Here is a 23,911-nt window from a genome sequence, read left to right as displayed (position 1 = left end):
ACTTTCTCGGGGGAAAAAATATCCTTTTCCATTACTAGTCTATAAAAGTAGAATATCATATGTAATCATATTTAGAATGCCAAATTTTCCAAATGACATGAGTAAGGGAGTTTTTGTTTTGCCTGTTGCGAAGTGTAGTTGGCACTATCTCTGGAATGCAAGTTGCACTGATCGACCTGCAGAGAGAGTTAGCAAGTGTTATGCACACAAAAAAACTGATATCTAAAAGTCTAGTTTTTAAAGAGGAAAAAAAAAATCATGCTTAGAATTCAGTTTCTTTGTGAAGAAAAACAACAAGGGTTCTTCCTTTTTCATGGGTTAGTGTTTTTATAAACATTGTCTATTTTCTGTTCTCACTCATTGGCACACATAGGCTGTAACCACCTGCTTAATGCTGGCTTGACTGTATTCGAGATCAGATATGGGAATATATTCCAAACTCTGTGAGGCCAGGAATTGTATCAGTGTTGTTCTCTATTGTACTACATATCTTTTGGCACATAGAAGATGTTCAGCCAATAATAACTGAATGAATTCAAGGGGACAGAAAACAGAGATCCTATCTTGGGGACAAATAGCACATAAAAGTAGGTTTGGTGCTTCTTTGATTTGATGAAAAAATCCCTTTGAGATGAAATGTGTAAATTATATTTTATATATTCATACATTTTTATAATTTGACTCAATTTATTCATTCAACAAATCTGTATTGAGTGTCTACTATTGCCAGGCATTTCTCAAAGTGCTTGAGATAAAACAGTCTACTATATTATACCATATTATATTGGCAGGTAATAATAATTAGTTGGTAGAAAAACAAAGTAAAGTAGATTAGAGGATATAGAATCGAAGGTGGAAGATGCTGTTTTAAGTGAGATTGTCAGTGAAGGCCTCTCTGAGGAGGTGACATTTGAGGAGAGACCTGAATGAGTTATGTAGATAATTGGAAGATTTCTTTCAGTCAGAGGGACAGCAAGAACATCAGCCTTGAGGTGAAAAATTCTTGAAATGTTTGAGGAGTAGAAGGAAGGCAATGTGGCAGAGCCTGGGTAAACAAAGGGGAGAATACTAGAAATTTTCCCCTTTGCTTAGGGACTGAAGTTGAAGAGATAACTAAAGGCCAGATTATGTATGTCTTTGCAATTTTTAATCTGAGTATCTTAAGACGCTTCAGAGACTGAGTGCAAGAGAGGGACGTGATGGGATTTACTTTGTAAAGTGGTCATTCTAACTGCTGAGAGCAGAGGTAGAGGATCAAGTGTGGAAGTGAGGAAACCAGTGAAGAGGTTCTTATAGTGGCCCAAACCAAAGTGGATAGTGGCCTGGCTGATGGAAGCCATGGAGGTAGTGAGAGGTGGATTGTGGGAGGGGGATGCTGAAGACAGTAAAGATTCTTTTTGGCCCAGGTAACTGGGTAAATGGTGGTGCCATTTTCAGAGACAGGAAAGACTGAGGGAAGAGCAGGTTTGACGGGGTAGAGGGCAGAGAAGCCGAGCATTCAGTTTTGAACATTAAATTTGAGATGCCTTTTAGACATTCACATGGAAAAACCAAGCAGGTAGTTGGGTATGAAGTGCAGTGTTCAGAGGAGAAGTTGGGGCTAGGCATATGAGCTTGGGAATAGATGACATAAACTCCAGAAGAGAAACGTTCTTTGTAACTTTTCTTTTGTTTTCTACATACATGACCTTGTGCCCTGCTGGGATGATCCATCAGGCTGAGAATCACCTTGGAATTGGGACACCACCAAGAGCCACAGTTCAGGGGACAAGGCATCATGTGAGCTCCCTGTTTTGGTGGATGGAACAAGCAGGTTAAGTCCCCTTTTAACCTCTGCCTCAGGTTGTCTACATTTAAAATGACAGCATCACCCACCATTTGGTTCTCCTCAAAGAAATGAGATAAGACACACACAATAGTGAAAAGAGTTGACAACACCTGGAAGAATGCCATGGCTGCAACCCAAGGGTAGGGAGATTTATTTGTACTTAGATAAGTCCTTGAGGGCACACTGTTTTCTGACTGTCATCCTACACAGAACTTGGTACAAAGTTCAGTCAACTACTGATGCTAACTCTGTTCTTAAAGTCACTTCTGTCACTAAGTGGAAGCTGATATGACGTGCCAGATACTTGCAAATATTTCTTGCCGCTAACCTTGCCCTTTTCCCATTAGCTCTCTACTGCCTCCAAAAAGATTTTTCTAGGAAATCTTGTCACTTCCTTTCTTAAAGTCTTCCAGCGACACCCCATGGCCTTGGGAATAAAGTCCGAGTTCCTTAGCGTGGCTTGTAACACTCTACATGATCTGGCCCTTGCCTATCACTCCTGCCTTATCTATTGCTGCTTTTTATGACATACACTATGCTCCAGATATTAACCATTTCCCTAGCATATTTTTAGTGAAATGTTCTTCTGTGTTGTATCTCCTTAGAATGCCTTTCCCTGCCTCATCCACCTAGAGGACTTCTGATCCCTCAAAGCCCCAGTTTAGGATCTTCTTCCTCTGCAGAATTCCTAGGCCTATCCAAGCAAAAATTGCTTCTTTATCTGTATCAGCTCAGTGCATAATTTCTCCATTATGCCATATGACAGTCATTTAGAAAAAGTCCATGTTCCCTATTAGATGTGGGCTCCTTTGATAGAGCAGTTTGAGAGTCATCATCTCTCTGTTCTCTGCACCTAACCCAGAGCTAGGCTAGCAGCAGAAACTTAATACCTATTGTTTTAATGAAGTGAATGAATTGTTCAGAATATGAAAAGAACAAAGCTTGTCCTTCTAAGAATAAAACTGGCAGCTCAGTGAACATTAGAAAAACCCAGGCTGACCCAACCAAAGTCAACAAGACGCATACTGGGGCTTGATGACATTACATTGGTTGGAAAGTGAATTAGTTTCAACCAATGTCAGGTTATTTGAAACTCTATTTGCCTGAATGATCAATAATTTACATACCTCTCCTATGAGGGGACTTCCTCTCAAGTTTATACTTGAGTTTCTGTGGGCTTTCCAGGGGGCCTGGACATAGCCATGGAGACAGGGCTTAGCCTTAGCCAGTCCTACAGTGGGCTCTGTCCACATGATCTCCAGAGATTACACACACAGCTTCTTATGGTGGTTAGTGCAACGGGATGTCTTGGATGTGTCCAGAATGTATCTGAAATGACCTACCCCTGAGTCTGCGATTAACATACAGGGTACAGGATGACACAACCCTGCTTACCTTGAGTGATTTTAACCTGGTGAGCTTGCAGGACATAACCCAATGTATTTACTTGCATCAAATTGGATGGGTAACTCCTAGGAATGTGTGCGACCCCCAAGACACATCATTTGCTTGAGTAATGTTCTTACATGGCCCTCCTCAAATGGGAGGTGTCACATGTGGTGGTAACAGGGTGGGTGGTCAGGGTGATGAGCACTCCCGCTCATGCTGAGAGTTTTAGAATGAACTGTGACCTACCTGAATTAGATGAGCTGCGCTTTCTGGGCTCCCGAATCGAAGGTCATGTCCGTTGATGGCTAACACACGATCGTTCTCCTCCAGCTGACCGTGTCTGTCCGCCACACCACCATCCAACACGTTAAACACGAATACCCCTGGTTCGTCAACCTTGCGCACCAGCTTTATTCCAAGCTGCTCCTCAGGGCTGCGTTTGTTGAGAATCACATGGAAACTGTCATCCCGGGGCCCGCAGGGGTCCAGTGCCTGTCCGTTGCTCCTGCTTCGGAACTTCTGCTCGCGCAGCACAGTCAGTCTCAGCAGCCTGCAGGGCTGCCGCAGCAGGCGCAGGGCATAGTTGTGAGGTACATTGCTGATGTCCATCCCATTGACCTGCGGGGAGGGAACCCAGCTGTCAGCTCCATCTGCCACAACCCTCCCTGGAAGGCCCAGGCCCACACAATCCCCAAGACCCCTCCATAAGGCCCCTCTGCTCTGTTACCTTATCCTATGTCTAAGCACCCCCACCGTCCAACGTTACTTCACGCCCTGCTCTCACTGCGTGTCACCTGCACCACCTTTTCAGGTCTTTCTCAGTGGACACCATTTTTCTTCAACCTTGTCCTTACGCGGGCCCCCCAATTCATTTATACAATCCCCTAACTCTCATTTCTCTTGCCAAATTTATTTTTTAGTTGGGGGAGGTGGGAAAAAGGAAGAAAAAGTAGGAAAAGGCTAAAGAGAACAGAAAATTTTCCATCAAGCTCAAATGACTACATTAAAGTGCTATTCAATTCAAACTGAGTTGACATTTTCTTTCCAGAAATCTCCAAATGAATTTTTCTCTCTGAGTCACCCATATTAAAACTTCCAGGCCCCGCTACTGTGTGTGCGTGTGTATGTGTGTGTGTCTGTGTGTGTGTCTGTGTGTGAGAGAGAACAGAAGAGAGATAGACATAGACATAGACAGAGAGAATGAACCAGGTTCCAAGGTGGCCTGCAAGGTCTTTTGCCTATGTTCTCAACAAAACAAAACAAAAATCTCTCCAGTTTCAAACAAACTAATGTGAATAGAAGTTTCTAGGCTCTTTTATTGAAAGACTGGATCATTTTATGATGCTACTTAAATGTCCTCAAGCTCAACCGTCTCTTTTGTGCCTCATTAAGGATCTGCGGGACTGAGGCTGCTCAGGCCTTCCTGGTTTTAATTATCCTGGCTAAGCAGGCCCAGCCTTAAGGCCACGGCCCCTAGTGGTAGTCACTGGTCTGGAAGAAAACAATTTCATAGCAGCACTGCACTCTGTGCTCAAGGAGGGAGGCCCCGCAGAAGAGAAACAATCTTCTTGAATTTCTATGGTTTGGTAAGATTTCCTGAACTTGCAGCCAATTGTTAGAAGAGCTTTGCAGTGAAATTTTAAAAGCCCTTTCTGCAATGTACAATCCCTGGTTTCCTGCTGCGTCTTCAGGGATGGAGGCTCCCTCCCGCACAGATAAGGCTCACCACCTTTGCCCATGCACAGGTGAGCTTAAAGAACTCACTCTGCTCTATCTCCTTATCTTGTGTCTTGTTTTCCCCCTCACCTCCAGGCCAAGAGAAGGTCAGGGTCGCCTGCTAAACAGTCCTGGCAGCCCTTTTGCCTGCAAGAGCCAGTTGAAGGCCATAAGAATCAAAATGTTTTATTATATAACCCTCCCAGGCTGCATAGTTTTCACTAGAACTGAGAGGACGCCATGCAGAGTGTCACCAATTACACCGCTGTCTGTACCTTGAGGTTGATGGGCCCTGCTTTGTACTCCACCCTCGAAGGCCAGTGAGAATTTCAGTGTTTCTATGATGACTGCTTTAAATTATTTCTCCTCTTATCCCAAAGAATAAGAACTTCTGGCCAGAGAAACAGCTCATGATGTATCAGGAGCTGGACCCTCGGCAACCTAGAAGTGATGGGATGAAACGGTCATCTGAATACCATATAGAAAATAAATGACCAGAGCGAGATTTCTTGTCACTTTTGGCACATGCTTGACTTCTGTCCGATAACAACTCTTCCTTTATCTTTTCCCTTCTTCTGAAAATTCCTCTCTTATGTCCTTCCCCTCAGTCAAGCCTCAGAGGAGAGTAATGCCCAAGGCATTCTGTTCTACTGCCTGTCTCGCCTGTAATGTCTGAGGGTTGGTGGGGAAAGCTTAGGGGTTACTTTTTTTCATGGAGAGCCATTAAGCTACAGGAAATTTACTTTAGAGTGGTGTGTGAATGTGAGTGATTAGATAAAATACAAAATGTTCCGTTAATCTACTCTAAAAACAATTTTAAAAGATATATGCTTGTTTTATATTATTTTATGTTATTGTTACTTAAAGTAGGAGAAAGGAGAGAGGATAGAGCGGAAAACAAGAGAGAAGAGGAGGTAGAGAAAGTGAAGGGGGAGGACAGAAGAAGCTAGAGGAGAGAAGAAAGAGGAAGGAAGAGAAGACAGAGACAAAATGACGTAGAGACAGAAAGAAATACTTGTCTCCAGAGAGAAAGGTGAGTGAAAGAATGAGAAAGACAGGGAGGGACAAAGACCAATCTCAATTAAATTGCAAATCTCATATTCAGAGCACATCAACATAGTAATTGTGGCAAGTGACTGCTCCACATTTGTTTTAATATTTCATCTGTTCATGCATGCATCCATCCATCCATCCATCCATCCATCCATCCATCCATCCATCCATGTATCCACCCATCCATCCAATTATTTGCTCTGAAGTGATTTTTGTTAAGCCCCTTTCCATGGCCCTACGGCCACAGTCTCTACCTTTAGTATGATGTCTCCTGGCAGTAGCCGGCCATCTCTGGCAATCACCCCATCACGATAAATGTGCTGGATAATGATGTGGACCAGTGGAGTTTCGCTGCCTCCCACAAGCCTAATGGACAGGCTTTCATTGGGATCCACTCGATTGATCTTGACGCTGGTAATTTCACCATCTGGAATCAGGTGATACAACCTTGGAAAGACTAAAATGCACCAAGACAGTATTTATTTAAGACGCCCACCCAACGGACATTTCCAACCACTCTTCTTCTTGCCAAGCTTTGGTTTCAGCCAAACTAAACTATGCATTGTTCCTCGGACATGTTTTCCATTTCCCTGCCTCTGTGCCAGCGAAGTTTCTCTGCCTGGAATGTTTTTCATCCTAGGACTAAACCCAATTTTTCCTTTAGGCCTGCATGAAATGATCCCTTCCAATTAAACTCTGCACTGATCCCTCTTTCTCTGCTCTCTCTAACCATCTCATTTTCCATAAGGCTTTATATTTCTCATGGCACCCAACCATCTATTATTATAGATGCCTGTTTCTTATATCCCCATTGGACTCTAAGATCCTTGAAGACATAATTTCTGGCTGTTCCATAGATCTCTGCATACAAGAGGTTTCAGCCGATGTTTACTGAGTAAACAGGAATGAATGAATAATGAATGAATGACAGGTCTTTACGGAATAGACTGCGTTTTTATTGAGGGATAAAATAGAACAAACCCGCTCTTCTGCCCTGTCAGATCATTTTGAAGATTTCTTCCTGAAATTCCCTGCTTTTCAGGCATAAGGACTCACCAGGCCTTATTACTGGACACTGTTGTCAATAAAGTCAAACAACCTGATTCGTGATCAGATAAGAGGCTCAGCCCTAACTGGTGGCTTTAAGAGGTTCTTTCAGATCTGCCTGAAACACACACTCAGAGTTAAAAGGACACTCGGAGGTCATCTAGGCTGGCGTTTTCAAACTTTATCTTTTAACTGAGGACTTTCCTTTCTCATAAAATAGTTAATGCTCTCTCTGTCCCCACAAACAGAAGACGTGCTCCAGTGGTTGTGCAACTGGATAGCAAGTCAAACTTTTATTTTACAAGTGAGGATATTCAAGCTCGGAGATGCGAAGTCATGTGACAGGTTAGAGGTCACAAAGTTAGGTAGCTCTCAGAGCCAGATCAGAATCCGGGGCTCCTAATGACCCATCCTCCTGTCACCTCCCTCAGGTTTCCTTGGAGCCAGGGGTTCACAGCCAGGTGAGAAACCCACAGGGGACTTGCCCTATAGACCTATAAGCTGGTATCGCTGACTGGCGCTGCTCTCTACTCCAGTTAGAACAGAAGTGCACAGAGGTGATACCATCAAATGTTGGCTGGGCTACACCCAGTTTGGTGGAAGGAGCGCTCCTCCCGAGTTGCCTGAGACTTAAGTTTGGATGTGTAGTGTGGAGATGCTCTGTCTCCTAGCTGCTGACAACTGCCTCTGCCAGAAGAGTCTCCTTAATTATGTTATCTGGGAAGATCAAGACTACAGGCTTGATTCTGCATAATGCACTCTTTGTGACTATTTTCAAAACACATGACCTTAGTCCATTTTCCCTAATGAACTATGAGTTCGTTAGCGGGTACTCAATACTCTAGGAATAATACAAAAAGAATTAAAGTAATTTGTGAGTATTGTAGAACATGATAAACAAAGCAATTTAGCTGCCAGAGGAAGCCAGAAACATTGTTAAGTGTTGGGCCTTAACCTCCATTGAGATTTAAAGTAAGTGACTGACTTTGCCGTGAGGCTGTGGGCGGCCGTCTTAATCTGTCAGTTCCTGGTGCTAACAGCACTAGGGTTATTGAGTTCAATTAATGTTTAAACTACTCTGATTACATTAAGTAGGGTACACCACAAGCATTTGTTGCAACAGATCTGGTGACAAGGGAATGGAAATTAAAAAAATATATTTTGAGTAAATAAGGATTTGGAAATAATCAAAGCTGCTGATTTTCTTTCTCTCCTCCCCCTCCTTTTCCACTCTCTCTCCCAACAGATTTACAGAAACCATACTCCCAAATCTAAAACACTCAAGGATGTTGATTCATAGTCCAAAAGGACATACACAGTCACACGTTAAATGAGGTTCATTAGAGCCATGCCAGTGAGAGCCTAGTGACCTTGGAGAATTAACGTAATTTTTAAACTGCCGAACTTGTGTTGTTCTGGAAAGAAATAAAATTGTTCAATATTTTGTCTTCACTCAAGGACTAAGGGATATAATATTATTGATTAGGAATTTATTATATGCTGGGCAGTGAGCTAAACAATTTGCACTCACAGTTTTTTGTTCAGTCCTAACAATCCTATGAAATAGATAATTATTATCTCTGTTCTTTTTAGATGACAAACCCCCAAAGCTTAGAGAAGTAACCTGGCCAGGGTCATGCAGCTGGTAAACACTACTAACATAAAAAGGTGAGATAAACCATACCGTGAGAGTTTACAGGACGTCACTATCAGCTTCGCTGAATCTGAATGCCTCACCCTATTCCACAGCAACATTTTCCTGGAGCACCTAAGGAAATCCATTCTCTCCAACTCTAAGCCTCCTGCACACACAACACGGCTGCCATCTTCACCTTCCTAAAACATAGCTGCAATCCTACAATAACTCTGTACAAAAGCTTTCAGGTATATTCGCTGTTCCAAATTAAGTCCAGACTCCTAAGTGACATCCAGGACCCTCTCTGATATGACCTTAACCTTATCTCCCACTACTTTCCAATGGTCAAGATCTCAATGCCCATCCAGATCATAAGCCAGTCCTTAACTAGGGATTATACTGCCCAGGTGAATGTGACACTGCTATCCCTGTGGCTGCCATTATCATTTATTTATACCTCACTCTTCATGGCATTTTATATTATTCTTTTTAGTCTTGAATGAATCCCTTGAAGCCAGGAACTGGATTTTATAGTCTTTATACAAAATTACAGAGCTTAGGTTACACATAGTAACCTCTTGTTAAAGTTGTTTCTGCAATAAACATGCAAATAAATCTAATTCAGGCAGGAGAAAACTATGTAAGAGTGTAATTAAGGAGTCTTTAAATAAGAGGAGACTGATGGAAAGGAAGTTCTAATCTTTTCACTGATTCATTGCACAAAATTCATTGAACACTATTATGCACCAGATATTGTTTGGCCTTGAGAATACAAAGGCTCAGAAAATGAACCCTTATCCTTACTGGCACAGTTACAACGAAAAGTGATCATTGCTATCTATAATAGAGATACAGGTGCTTCAAGAACACGAGGACTGAGGGAATCGGAGAGAAGGCAAAGCCTATGCTGAACCTGGAAGGAGGCATTGGAATGCCAGCTGAAAGTGATTGGGAGTGTAGGCTGAACAACAGCATGGAAGTGAGCAAAAGACAGTATTTACAGGACTGTAATAAGTTCAGGATAGTTAGAGCAAGCAATGTATGTGTGTGTGAGTGAGTGTGTGTGTACGGGTGAGAGGTGATAAGTAAACAAGAAAGGGTCTTATAAAATGACTCACAAATTCTCTGAAGGCATGCTCAGGACAGTGGTTTGAGCTCTACCTTCTGATCCCTAGGAGTGAAGGGCACTTAGCCAGTGGTTAAGAGAGTGGGCTCTGGAGCCAGAGAACCGGAGTTAAAATCCTACATCTGCCATTTTCTAGCTGGGTGACTTTGGGCTAGTTACTTAATCTCTCTAGGTCTCAGTCTCCTCATCTATAAAATGAGCTTGACAGTCCCTTAGCACTGTTGTGACTTCTAAGTGACTTAGAACACCACTTGACACACAGGAAAAGCTCAAGTTTTTTTTTTTTTTTTTTTTACTGCCCCAAAGTTCTAACATAAAATGAAGGAAGTAGGGCAGTATTTCCTCAACTCCATTTATACTGGGGAAAACACAGAGTATCTAAGATCCAATAGCAACTTTGCATGGATTCTAGAGTGGCATTTCCTAGATTCAGCATTTAACAAGGTAATTTGGGGCAAGCTAAGTAAGCTCCCTATGCCTCAGTTTTCTCATCTGCAAAACAGGGATTATAATAGCAGCTACTCCATACGGTTGTTATGAGGATTACATGAGTTAATGCATGGAAGACACTTAGAACCACATATCATACATAGTCATAATGAGAATAAATACTTACATAGCATTTACAGTTGACCTTTGAATAACATGGGTTTGTTGTGTCAGGCACTGTTCTAACTGCTTTTCACTTATTGACTATAATTATTCTTTACATGTATTAAACTAGTATCTGAAGGTAAGGGTTCCAATGCCTTTTCCCTCAATCTATACAAACAGAGAATAATAACTTCTGCTTGTGTGAGAAGTAGGCCAATCAAGATAAGAACTATTTTATACCCTTGAGAAGAGAGCTGTCATAGAAGGTAAGTGCTGGTCAGGTGGTCATGACCTGGAGGTCATTCTGGAAGGCCAGCTCTTTCCCACCCTGCAGAGAGTTCATTTACCTTCAGGGGCAGTGGCGTTTTCAGAATTTTCTCTGCCCTGGTCAGTTTGGTTGGCAACTACACTTCCACTCTTTGTTCTTCGAAGGACACTCAAAGCTCGATTTATTTTTTTAAAAGATCTGCTTCTGATGGAAGATCGCTCAAAGGGCCATGCTGAGAAAAAAAGAGATGAAATGGTAGCTACACATTCATAGAAATCCTCCTTTCTATACACGTCTGGTAAGGTTTGTACAATAAAACATGCACGGTGATTACCTCTAGGTGGTAGGATGATAGAATTTGCTTACATGTATTTTCTAAATTTTCTACTGTAAAACGATACGGCTTATTTAAAAATCTATGTTCTTTTTTCCTGGACTGGACTGACTATAGCAGCACCTCTCTTGAGCAGCACGAATGGGAAGGTTCTGACACTGCGGGAGTGATGAGTCATTAGGTCTAGCTTCAACCCCTTTCACCAAGTCAGATTACACACGTTTTTAATGATCTGAGGTACTTGCGGTTTCATTTCACTTCGGAGAATTGGACATTGGGTTGCTGCCAAAACTATCAGAACGATTTCTCCTTAAAAAAACATTTTAAGAACTTTCCACAGTGAATATTCCACAGAGAGCCATCCCAAGGCAAGGAGCCTATTCCCGGACAACCACCCATTTGACTCACCCCTAGTTCGGTGGCTCCGGCCAAAGTCCAATGGATTGTTTACTGGCTGACCATCCTCTGCTGTGGACACGTAGGCAGGGTTGTCTAGGCCAGGCTCGTCAGTCATTAAGGAGATGGTGGCAGCTGCAGAAACCTCCGGGGAGAGTGTTGCTGCGGTAAGGCTTGCACAGCCGTCTGGACAGCCATCGTGAGAGCGCCTCTTTCTGTCTTTGGTCAGGCCATAGTGGGAGGCACCTTTACAGCTGTAACAAAACCAGTGCATGTGAGAAATGGCTTTGGCTTTGCTCATTATTCAACAAGGCTTCTTCACATAGGCATGCTTGCTACACTGGGAATTTGAGTTGCTCACCCCTATATCCACCTCTCTTTTCACATGTATCTACTCATTATACACTTGCCAACCAAATGAATTGAAAATTCGAGAAGGTAGTTATCAAAAGATGCTTATTGCATTCTCTTAAAGCACTTTCCACAGTGAATACAAATTTATGAAAGTTATCTCGGTATCTATGAGACTAGGTCTTGAGGCTGGTGATCTTCGACTATGTAGACTTGGTAATTCCTTCCTGCTGGTGTTTATTTTGACCATGAAAGCACTTAATCACACTTTCAGTCTTTTCTTTTGCGTTTAGCTCCCAAAGCATTGAACATAAACACAAAGCTCTTCCTGGAGTCCATTTTTAACAGTCCACAGAAACAGAGTCACCATCACCACAAGGCCACAGAGGTCTTCTCAGCATTGCTCTTCTATCTCTGGGCTGATCTCAGAGCAGCCAGGAGAATGGGCTGGGGCTCTCATGTACTGAAAAATTTCATTCCTTACCATGTCTTCTAACACTGGGAGGGTAAAACAACATTCACGGTCCTAGAAAAACCCAACCACAATTGTCTGTACCCAGTCACTATCTGTATTAAAGAGCAGGCCCACTGGCCAGCGGATTAAGGTTCGAGTTGATGTAGGTCCACATTTGCTTTAAATATTCTTCCATGTGCCACTGGACAAGTCAGTTCAGCTCTTAGGCAGGGTTTTGGTCATAACATGGTTGTAATTTAATGATCTCATTGCACTGTGGTGAGGAAGTGGCTGCAGATAGCCACACCAGTTTCCATTGTTGTTGTGAAGGCAGAAATCATATGAGTGAGCCCCTTTAAGAAGTGGTCATTTGCATATAATGAATGAGCTAATTATTATCAATTATTTTTATCAATTCATTCCTGAAAACTTTATATGGTTGAGCTATTTTACGTACTTGATCTTAGCCAAAAGGCAGAAAAGTGATGAGCTAAATAATCCAGTTGAGAGTCTATATGAAGTGATGCTTTATGTTCTCGAAAGTAAACAGAATCAAATGGCGGTCTACAGTCAATTTGCATATAGGATTTACATGGCTCAGAGAACCACAGAGCTGGTGGATAGAAGGGCGTATTGTCTGGATCAGAATCCTTGCTCTGAAATTTACCCAGCTGTGTGATATGAGGCAATTTCGTTAACCTGGTTAAACTTTCTAATCTGCACATATATCTTGGGTTGCCGTGAGGTCTGGCTGATATTAAGTCTGGTCAAGAGTTAAGGTCCTTGCCATGTTGATAGTAAGTTCTCAATAGATTGTAGGTACTTTCATAATTCATCCATTCTAGAATGCTTGGTTTTTCTTACTTTAACATCTCTGAGTTTATGATGCATGGGGTCATGCAGCTTCTGTTGTCAAGCCTCAGTCATGATGCCACTGCCTGAGCATGGCAAACATGGTCGCAGGTATCCATCTTGTCATTTCTATTGACTTGCATCAACTCTTGGTACTATGCCATTGAGCTTGTCATTAGATGGCTTAGAAAAGATTACATTATGATTCAGCATTGAAATGAAAAGTTACTGTACACATAAGAAGTCTCAAAAACAGCACTGGCATGTAAATTTATCAATGAAGTAAATATTCATCATTAGAAGGAAGATAGAGATTTCACATTTTCCCAAAGAGACAAGCAAATGCTATATTTGCCTAGAAAGAAAGATATCCTCTCAAGGAGATGAAAAGTGATGTTACATTTTGTTACTGAGATCATTCAAAAGAATTGACCTATTTCATGCCAAACAATACAACTAGAGGGCAGGAGAGGTCACCAAATTCATCTGAATGGATTTCTAAGCCACGAGAGTCTGATGTGACTAATCCACACATCGCAGGGATATCTTTAAAGGTGTTTGAGATAATTTAACAGTGGCAGATTTAAAACATTTCTTGTTTTAAATATGTTTTAAACTATGATGTTTCTTATAATGAGTGGCATCTTTGATTTGATGAAACGTGGTTTTACTATTAGTAGAAAAGGACTTTGATTATACAACCCTACATCCTCACAGCAGAGAAGATGAAACGGGACTCTAGCTTCTAATGCTAGTCTTTCCTTCACTAAAAGACTTCAAGCTCCCAGTTTGAATTGATGAGGTTTTACTTTTCTGATTAGTTACTTTGGCTTGGAATTGTTCTGCTTAAAAATAGCAAAGTGGTTGATATGGGAAACTCAAATTGGAAGAAGCACTGCGTGATGGAAAAAATAAAAGCCAGCATGCATTTGAGAAGCTCCAAAGTCATAACTACATGAGTGGAACACTTCAATGCAAGCCAGCAGTATTTGGTTAGCAATGCATGAGAAGGAAGTTCCTAGACTATTTAGTTGGACTGGAAAGTATCTTTTCTTAAGGCAGCAATGCCCTTGCCCTTAACCATGCACTCTGCCAGAGCAGGAAATGAATTTTCCAATCGGACAAATGGCTGGCAAAGGCACAAGCCATGGCTTTCTGGGGGGACATAGCATATCCTAGTGGAAAAAAGTGGCATCTTATTCTGCTGCCACATTTGTGAGGAGGATTAAATATGTTTAAATATTTAAATATTTAAAACATCTGAATCCCAAGACTATACCATTAAGAAATTATTGCTGTTTTAAGTCCTTGGAGTTCCAAAGACACATTTGAGTCCAGGTAAGGAAAACCTCATAAAATGGGTAAGTAAGCCTTCCCTATGGCCTCATATCTCAGCTATCCTTACAACAGCTGGAGAGGATACAGAATCTAGATTCAAACGTTCAGACTCATAAGCGTTGGTAATAAAGGTTCTGCTAAAGCAACTCATACTTGTGTAATATTGCTTGCTCTAGTTTCTTGGCTTAGTTTGAATCTGAGGCATAGAGTGATCTATGAAGGTAGTAGCTTGTACTTACTAATTGTCTTTTTTTGTGTTGACTAATACTGGGGCCTCTTGATTTACAAGCACAAAAGAGGGAGGAGAAGGAAAGAGCTGATTAGCGCTGGCCAGTACAGGAACATACGGTGAACAAAGAACGCAGGATTTATGCTCAAAGCAAGCAGGATTTATTCTCTTTTTCAGTTATCCTGAGCACTAAGTACTCTCAGGTGGTGATGGGCGATGGCCATGAACTTGAAAGACGAACATAAGGAACATGGAAAACCATTTTTCAAACAAACCATGCACTTTTGATATGCTGTCTGTTCAACAAAGCCACTCTGAAAATTGTTGTGGGTTTTTTGTTGTTGTTATTGTTGTTGTTAATAATGAAGATCCTGAATTCTGAGCTCCTATCTCAAAGTGAGCAGAGAGGCAAGTCAGTCTTGATATAAGAATGTTGACCTTGGTATACCATGGAATTTTTGTCTTATTTGCAAGGGTAGGGGGCAAGAAGAGAAAATAAACCCGCTTTTTACAAAAATTCCATGAGTTCACTACTAACGGAAGTTGACCTCAAGCAGGATGGACCCCAGGCATCATTTACAGAGCTCTGATGGGGTGTCCTCTGCCGAGTTCAGCAAATCAGGCAACACGAGTGAGTTTGCAGGGGAAGGCTCCCTTCTGACAGTAAACTACCCACTTATGGTAGAAGAATAAAAGCCGTTCACAAGAAAAGGAACCTCAATACCCTCATCATAACAGTCTGCGTAACTACACAACAGTCTGGGTAGCTAACTTCCTTGACATTCCTTCTCTCTCAGTTCACTTCTGAATTAGGTAAATGCCGAGTCTGCTCCTCACATTGAGTTCTTTAATTGCCCAGTCTGATCCTACTTTAAACCAGGCTTACAAACTCATATGCTAATCAGGTGAGGAGAAGAGGGAAGTCAGGGTGGGTGGGGTCCATAATGAGCGGTGTTTCAAGGATGCAGCTGCCGGCAGACTGCTGAACACTGTCTCAAGAAGACCAGCCCGAAAGCAATTAGGCAAGAAAAATAAAAGACATCTAAATTGGAAAGGAAGAAGTAAAACTGTCACTATTTCCAGATGACATGTTATATATAGAAACTTTTAAAGACTCCACCAAAAAACTTTTAGAACTAATAAACAAATTCAGTGAAGTTGCAGGATATAAAAGTCAATACAAAGAAATGTGTTGTATTTCTATACACTAATAATCACATATCAGATGTAGAAATTAAGAAAATAATACCATTTATAATTGCATCAAAAAGAATAAACTACCTAGGAATAAATTTAACCAAGGAGGTAAAAGATCTGTACTGAAAACTTTCATGAAGACATTGATAAAAGAAATTAAAGACACAAATAAATGCAAAGGTATTGAATGCTCATAGATTAGAAGAATTAATATTGTTAAAATGTCCATACTCCCAAACTAATCTACAGATTCAATGCAATCCCTATAAAAATGCCAATGACATTTTTCATAGAAATCGAACAAACAATCTTAACATTTGGATGGAACCACAAAAGACTCCGAATAGCCAAAGCAATCTTGAGAAAGAACAAAGCTGGAGGCATTATGCTCCCTGATTTCAACCTATATTACAAAGCAATGGTAATCAAAATAGTATGGTATTGGCATAAAAACAGACATATAGATCAATGGAACAGAACAGATTTCTCAGAAATAAACTCACATACATATGGCCAATTAATTTACAACAAAGGAACCAAGAATATACAATGGAGAAAGGACAGTCTCTTCAATAAGCGGTATTGGGAAAACTGGACAGCTACATGCAAAAGAATGAAAACTGGACTACTATCTTACATCATACTCAAAACTTAACTCAAAATGAATTAATGACATAAATATAAGACGTGAAACCATAAAACTCCTAGAAGAAAACATAGGTGGCAAGCTCCTTGAAATCAGTCGTGGCAATGACTTTTTTTGGATCTGACACCAAAACAAGGGAAACAAAAGCAAAAGTGAACAGGTGAGACTACATCATACTAAAAAGCTTCTTCACAGCAAAGGAAACCATAAACAAAAACCATCAACAAGAAAAGGCAACCTACAGAACGGGAGAAAATATTAGCAAATCCTATATCTGAGAAGGGGTTAATATCCAAAATACATAAAGAAGTTATATAATAAGTAATTAGCAAAAAATAAACAATCCAATTAAAAAACAGGCAGAGAATGTGAATAGACATTTTTCCAAAGAAGACATACATATGACTAACAGATACATAAAAAGACGCCCAACATCACTCACTAGTCATGAGGGAAATGCAAATCAAAACCACAATGAGATATCCTTATACTTGTTAGAATGGCTATTATCAAAAGTACATCAAATAAGTGTTGGTGAGGCTGTGGAGAAAAAGGAACACTTACACACTATTGGTAGGAATGTAAAATGGTGCAGGTACTATGGAAAACAGTATGGTGGTTCTTCAAAAAATTACAAGTAGAACTACCATATGATCTTACTATGTAATCCAGAAATTCCACTTTTGGGTATTTATCGAGAGAAATCAAAAACAGAAATTCAAAAGGTATCTGCACTCTCATGTTCATTGTAGCATTATTTACAATAGTCAAGATATGGAAGGAACCTAGGTGCCCATCAATGGATGAATGGATCAAGGAAAGGTGGTACATATATACAATGGAATATTACTCAGCCATAAAAAATAATGAAATCTTGCCATTCGCAACAACATGAATGGACCTTGAGGCATTATGCTAAGTGAAGTAAGTCAGACAGGGAAAGACGAATACTGTATGATCTCATATGTGAAATCTTGAAAAAAAAACAAACAAGTTCATAGAAACAGAACAGATTAGTGCTTACCGGAGGCAGGGGTAAAGGGAGGGTACAAACTGGGCGAAGGGTTAAAAAGTACAAACTGCTGTTTATAAAATACATGAGTCATGGGATGTAGTGCACGGCATGGTGATTATAGTTAATAACACTATACTGCATATTTGAAAGTTGCTAGGAGAGTCAATCTTAAAAGATCTCATCACACACAAATTTTTCTAACTATGTATGATGATGGACGTTAACTAGACTTATTGTGGTAATCATTTCTCAATATATACAAACTTCGAATCGTTATTTTGTACACCCGAAACTAATATGATGTGTCAATTATGCATCAGTTAAAAAAAAGACAAGCCCAGTGTTGCTGAAGTGAGCAATTTGGAAGCTGAAATCCAGTTTTTAATGTGAAATCTCTTGATTTTAAACGTTGGCAACAAGTTAAAGATTTTTAAGACCATTGTGTTGGCCAAACAAAACACATCTGTAGGCCAGATCTATCTGAAGGGATAACAAATTCCAACTTCTGGGAATTAAAAACAAAACAAAATCCAACCTCCCCCCCCCAAAAAAAAAAAAACCAAAAAGATGCCAGTGTGGTAATTCAGACTGATTTCCCTCTTTTCAGTCCTCCAGGAAGCAGCACTACCATCTTCTTACTTTTCCCCAGGCTCCCCCGCTCCCCACTTGTGTGAAGATGTGTGCATGTGCATGCATAGGTAAAATGGCCCTAAAGGGGGTTACCTTTCATTATTTGCCCTAGCTCCATTTCTGATCCAAGTCAGAGAATAAGACTGAATTCTCAACTGTTTGTCATTTACTCCTGGGAGAGCTAATCACTTGCCCAAAGCTATTATATAATGGAAAAGGAAGACATTCGACCCTAATGGATGTATTCACTTTCAGGCAAAAAGAATCAGGATTTAGGGGACTCTGGAGGAAGCAAGTTTCCCTGCCAACAGCTGGGTCTTGGGCTCCAGCTGCTCCACTGAACAGAATGAGTGACTCTGAAACTGCTCAAAGCGGGTCCCAGAGGCCAGGCTGGGAGACTTCAGGAGAGAGAGTCGCTGTGAGATGGTGTGACAGGCTCTCCTTTGTGTTCTCGAGCAAGGCGACTAGGAGACAGGCTTCTGGGAGTCTCAGGAACCCACCGTGCTCCAGCTCACAGAAGGTCTTTGTCAGGGTGCCCAAGGGTGGGCCTCAGTCATGCATTGTCGGCTTCCAACTCCATCTCCAGGGCCACAACCCTGATCCCCTCACACCACACCTTCGTGGCTTTGCAGCACACCCCAGCCTATCTATCTCCCTGCTGCTAGTCTTCCCCGCCCCACCCCCATTCCAAAACATCCCAACCACTCCAACATCTTTTTACTCAAAAACTGCTCATAGAAATGTTTCTCACTGCTTACAGAATCGAGTCCTCATGCTGACATTCCGGCTTTCCCTGATCCGTATGGGTCATGGCCTCACTACAGGCACGCAATACATGCCTACATCACTACAGTCCGGCAACCCAGAGAGGGGTTGGGATGAGGACAGCTTACATAGATTGGCCTGCTATGTGCTGTGTGTTATGCTTTACATATGCGGTCTTCTTTTATCCTCCTGACTGGCCTGTAATATTAAACCACCTCCACTTCACAGATGCGGGTGTGGAAGCTAGAAAGGAAGGAAGCCTTGTTCTGGTTCACAGAGTGGGGCTGGGATTTGAATCTAAGCTGTGGGGTTCCATGCTTTCTCCTCTCCTATAGCCTGGCCTGCAGCCTGCAGCCTCCCCTGCACTCCAGGCTCATACATCAAACTGCTTACTCCACGTCTTCACTTATATGTCTCATAGGCATCTCAAGCTTCTCATATCCAAACACCCTAATCTTGCTTGCCAAATCAGCTCATCTGCAACTTCCTCGTTTTATTAAATAGCACCTTACATCCATCCTGTTGTTCAGGCCTGAGACCTCAGAGTCATCTCTGCTTCCCTTCTTTCTCTCGACACCCTAAACATAATCCAGCAAGATCTATCCAGGATTTAACTGCTTCTCATCACTTTCACTGCCACCACCCTGGTCCAAGCCACCATCATCAATGTCTGGATTATTGCAGCAGCCTCCTGAGAGGTTTTTCTGTTTCTACACTCACTCCCCTTATTTATTTTCAACAGAGCAGCCAAAGGATCCTTTAACAATAACTCCCCATTTTACTAAAATATACAATCCTTACAATGGCCCACAAGGTCCTGTTACTTCTGCTCTTATCTCCATCCCTCACTCATTCAGCCCCTTGATGGTCCTCACACTTGCCCAGCATGTTCCTGCTTTCGGGTTTTGCATTCTGCTGTTGCCCTGCCTGGAATATTTTTTCCCCAGATGCCGTTCTGTTCCTTCATCTCCTTCAGGTCTGATTAAAATCTACTTTCCCTGACCACTCTATTTAAAACAGCAGCTGCTTTTCTGACACATCCCATCCCTACTCCTCTTCTCTGCTTATTTTTTTCTCTATAGAATGCAAGCTCCCAAGGGGTGATGGTGGTGAAGTCTAGTTCCATAACTAAGCCAATAGAACCAAACTTTGCAACCTTTATCCCTCTAGGATCAAGATGACTTCCTCATATCGGTACCTGGAGAAGAGTTAGCTCATGGATTTCTGTGTCACTTCTGGCCGATGGTCTAGCCACATCAGCTCTGCCTCAGTTGACTGGTTAGCGCTGGGCATGTCTTTCTCCATGGGGCATAAGGTATTGGACAGAAGGGACAAAGCTTTGCTTTCCTGGGCACCTCTCAGAGGGTCGGCATACCGTCCATTACCTCTCAGTGCAGGCACTCAGCAAACACATGTTAAACTGAACTAAGCAGTGGCCACTCTGTTGGTGTTCTGTTTATTGAAACTACCAAACTGGGAGTTGATGGATTCATCGACACAGTCCTGACAACATATGATTATTGCGGTTGATTCTGATGCTGATGCCAGTCTCCTTTCTCCCTCATGATTTTCCTTTTCGTTTTTCTACATTTCAGCTCAAGATGAGAAAAATGGAAGAGGAAAAGATTTTTTTCAATTTCTTTTTCTTTTTTCACATACTTCTCTAATAACGTAATAGGATTTTATTTGATTTGTGTTCCACATATAGTAGTACTAAGAATAATGATTACCATATATACTCTTTTGATAGATTATGCTGGTACAACAGTTTTAAGAGTGATTTGAATAACATTTTTTCCATCAGTGAACACTGATGGGGGACCTCTTGAGAAAGAAGGCACAGCAAAGTAGAAAAGCCATAGGCTTCAAGTTTAAAACATCTGGTGTGAATCGTAGGCCTGCCACCTCTGAGCTCTGCGACTTCGAACAAGTTCTTTAATTCCTCTGAACCTCGTTTTCCAGATGCAAAATGGGCACAATAACGTTTATTGATTGTGAGGTTTAAAGATTCATGCAAAGTGCCTAACGGTGCCTGGACTATAGTAGTAATTCAGAAAGCAGTAACTAGCATAAGTATTATACATCAGGCATAATGTTAGATACTATGGATGCAGAGAAAAATACTGCAGTGTTTGCCCTCAAGGAAACTGACATAAAAACAGCAAAACTTCCATACCACATTATCGGAAAGAGATAGAAGTACAAGCCAAGTGTTGGGAGACCTCAGAGGAAGGGGCCACCCATCACTCTGCTTGGGGTCATCAGGGAAGGCTTCTCAGAAGAGGTGAAATCTGAACCGAGTCTAGGAAAGTGAATGACACAGTCTAGCAATCTAGGTGTGAACGCCATATTCAAAGGCCCCAAAGATATGAATGCACGGTAGGTGCCAGAAATACTGGATTTAGCACAGACTTTGTCCCAAGTGACACTGATGGGAAAAGAACACAGCCGAAGTAAGACCAAAGAAGAGAAATACTAGAGGTGATGCTGGGAATAAAACCCTGGACACCTGACGTTACCCACTTCTGGGGTTCAGTAGGGCTAAGACATGCCCTTGGGGGCAGGAGAGAAGTGGGCATTGAGAAGTCTGATGCCAACATGGGACAAGGTAGGAAGGAGGAGGAAGGAAGAAGTTGACAATGGAAGGCTGAAAGTCACCCCCCAGAGACTGTGACCATCGGTCTGAAGTGGATCGCCACTCCCACACCACCAGTCACCCACTTTTGCTTCCTTAGCACTTAAATCTTTAGAAATTATTTTGTATGTTTATTTGCTTATTTGTTTCCCATTTAAATGACTTTCTCCCTTCCCCTTCCTCCCAACAGAATATAGCTTACATGAGAGGAAACGTCTAACTTGCTTTACCACTAAACCCTCACCACTGTGCAAACAGCACTCATTGACTCGGAGTCAGCCATGTGTGTCAGAGCAGCCTGAGAGAGAGATCCTGGGAGTAGCTACGTTTTTTCTTGCTCCTTTTATTAGATGTTTTCTGTTTATATTTTTAATTGTGCTGTTTATATTTTTAATTGATATGTTTAATCATTGCAGGCTGCCTTGATTCTTTTCTTTTGGAAGAAGGCAGGCTATATCTTTTCACTAATGTTTCATGACATTTTGAATGCAAAGCATTAGAAATCTTTATTGTATATAAGATAAAAATAAATGCATCAGTCGTCGTCTTCCAGAAACAGTCCCATATGAGCTCCCGAGCCCACCCTGGAGCAGGACCCACCCTTGCTAATTAAGTCCTGATCCTGTTACTTGGAAAAAACTCAAATAACAGGAATACAACATCTATCAATACGACTTCTCTGGTTTTCAGGCAGTCTGATCCCGAGCACAGGACCCATTTCAGGAACTTTCTGAGTTCGGATTGGATCATTACTTTCTGCATTTCACTCACTATACCTGCAGCTTCTTAAATGGTATCTCTTTGGTATAAGAACATTAGGTAAAGTCATTCTTCCTTGTTTGGATTACTTTTTCTCCCCCTCTAAGTTAAAATCCATGTTCCCTGGAGTCAAATTACATGGCCACTCATATAGCTAGTAGAAAATATACGTAAGAAAAATCATTAGCATGTTTGTGTAGTCATGGATGAAGTAAACATCAGTTAATAAGAAAAAGAGGTCATTGCTTGGGCAAACCCATCCTTTGGGATTCAGTTTAGGCTCTGAGTATGAACTAGAGCCTGAAAAGCCTTCACCTTGGAAAACCCATGGACTTTTTACATCACCACCAACCACACACTCTCACTAGCCTCTATCTTCTGCCTCCAAACCACTGGGGAAAATGTCCCCAGCAATTCCAATCACCCCTGCCTCACTTGTTAATGAATACCAGAAAGGGAAAATTAAAAACAAACTGGAAAGTGATGTTAAAACATAGGCCAAGCTTTGGACAGCTGGAACCCCAGTCTCCTGACTTAAGCAGTGTGCAGTGGGAGAGGTGCAGGGTGCTCCTAAGGTAGAATTGGCTTGGGAATCAAATGGCCCAATGCCAAGCACATTTGACTCAGTTTACCAAAGATGTCCATGTTTCTATAGGATGAATCAACCGTGCTGTGCAGGCATGAGAAACAGATGACCTATCTGCACAGTGTCATTTTTTATTTGGGGTTGTGGGAGCCAGGGAAGTAACAGATATTTTTACCCAATGTTAATGGTCCTCCTTTTCTGTCTATTTTTTCTATTACTTTATAGAATTAGGTCTGTAAGAAGATTTGTGGCTACATTTTTTTGTCTTTGAAACCTCAACCCAAATTAATAACTTACAATTGTAGCCAACACAGTACAGTTACTATGGACCAGGCATTATTCTACGTGCTTTGTTCTTATTAACCCATGAAGTCCTCACATAATCCCTGTGAGGAAGACCCATTACCATTTTGCTAATGAGAAATTAAGACACAGATAGATTAAGTCACTTTCCTAAGGGCACATAGCTGGTAAGAGGGGCTGGGATTTGAACCCAAGGCAGACTTTAAGGTGAGATGTGCACCTTAGGACTATAAGATACCATGCATCTTGGAAGCTAAAGATTTGGAGGTGACTGCAACGTAGGAGGCAGGAAAAAAATTATAAGCAGGTTATTATAATCTTATACTCTATACTGCAGATATTATTCACCACTAGCTGGGTGGTTGCTTTAGGGACTAAAAATGGCATGGGCTGGCAAGTGTGGCCTGTTCTCATCATGTTGGCATCTTCAGGCTGCAGTTGACAGGAATGAGCTGTGAGCTTCAAACTGCCTGTGCCTTCACTTACGCCTATCAACAGGGCCATTTGTTAGTGGAGCATGCTTGGTGGGTCAGTAGCCGGGAGAGGCAACGGCAGAGGTCCTCACAAACCCTTGGGTTTGCTGTCTCCCTGACATCCTTCTTCTCCAAAAACAACCAAACTATCTCTGAAAATAGATGTGGCCCCAAGCAGACTAAGAAGCAGAAGCTTAAAATGATCCTGTCTGGGTGTGTGGGCACCTCCTGGTGATTTATTTATTCCTCCTCTAGAGGGAGGCCCTCAGTCCAGGCATACATATATTCAAA

At 41.6% G+C, this 23,911-nt stretch overlaps 1 protein-coding gene across 1 annotated transcript in view; it reads right to left on the bottom strand.

Annotated features, from left to right (window-relative positions):
- Positions 1 to 23,911, bottom strand: part of LNX1 (ligand of numb-protein X 1) — a 90,539-nt gene that overhangs the window by 18,566 nt on the left and 48,062 nt on the right. Inside the window, exons 2-5 of the mRNA XM_023532111.1 lie at positions 11,400 to 11,641; positions 10,737 to 10,889; positions 6,241 to 6,443; positions 3,464 to 3,835 (exon numbers count right to left, since the gene is read on the bottom strand). Of these exons, the coding sequence (XP_023387879.1) occupies positions 3,464 to 3,835; positions 6,241 to 6,443; positions 10,737 to 10,889; positions 11,400 to 11,641 (970 nt within the window). The remainder of the gene's footprint in view (positions 1 to 3,463; positions 3,836 to 6,240; positions 6,444 to 10,736; positions 10,890 to 11,399; positions 11,642 to 23,911) is intronic.

The sequence above is a fragment of the Pteropus vampyrus genome, unplaced genomic scaffold, assembly GCF_000151845.1.
Source record: "Pteropus vampyrus isolate Shadow unplaced genomic scaffold, Pvam_2.0 Scaffold77, whole genome shotgun sequence".
NCBI classification, from domain to species: Eukaryota; Metazoa; Chordata; class Mammalia; order Chiroptera; family Pteropodidae; genus Pteropus; species Pteropus vampyrus.
This window is presented reverse-complemented; position numbering and strand designations above follow the sequence as displayed.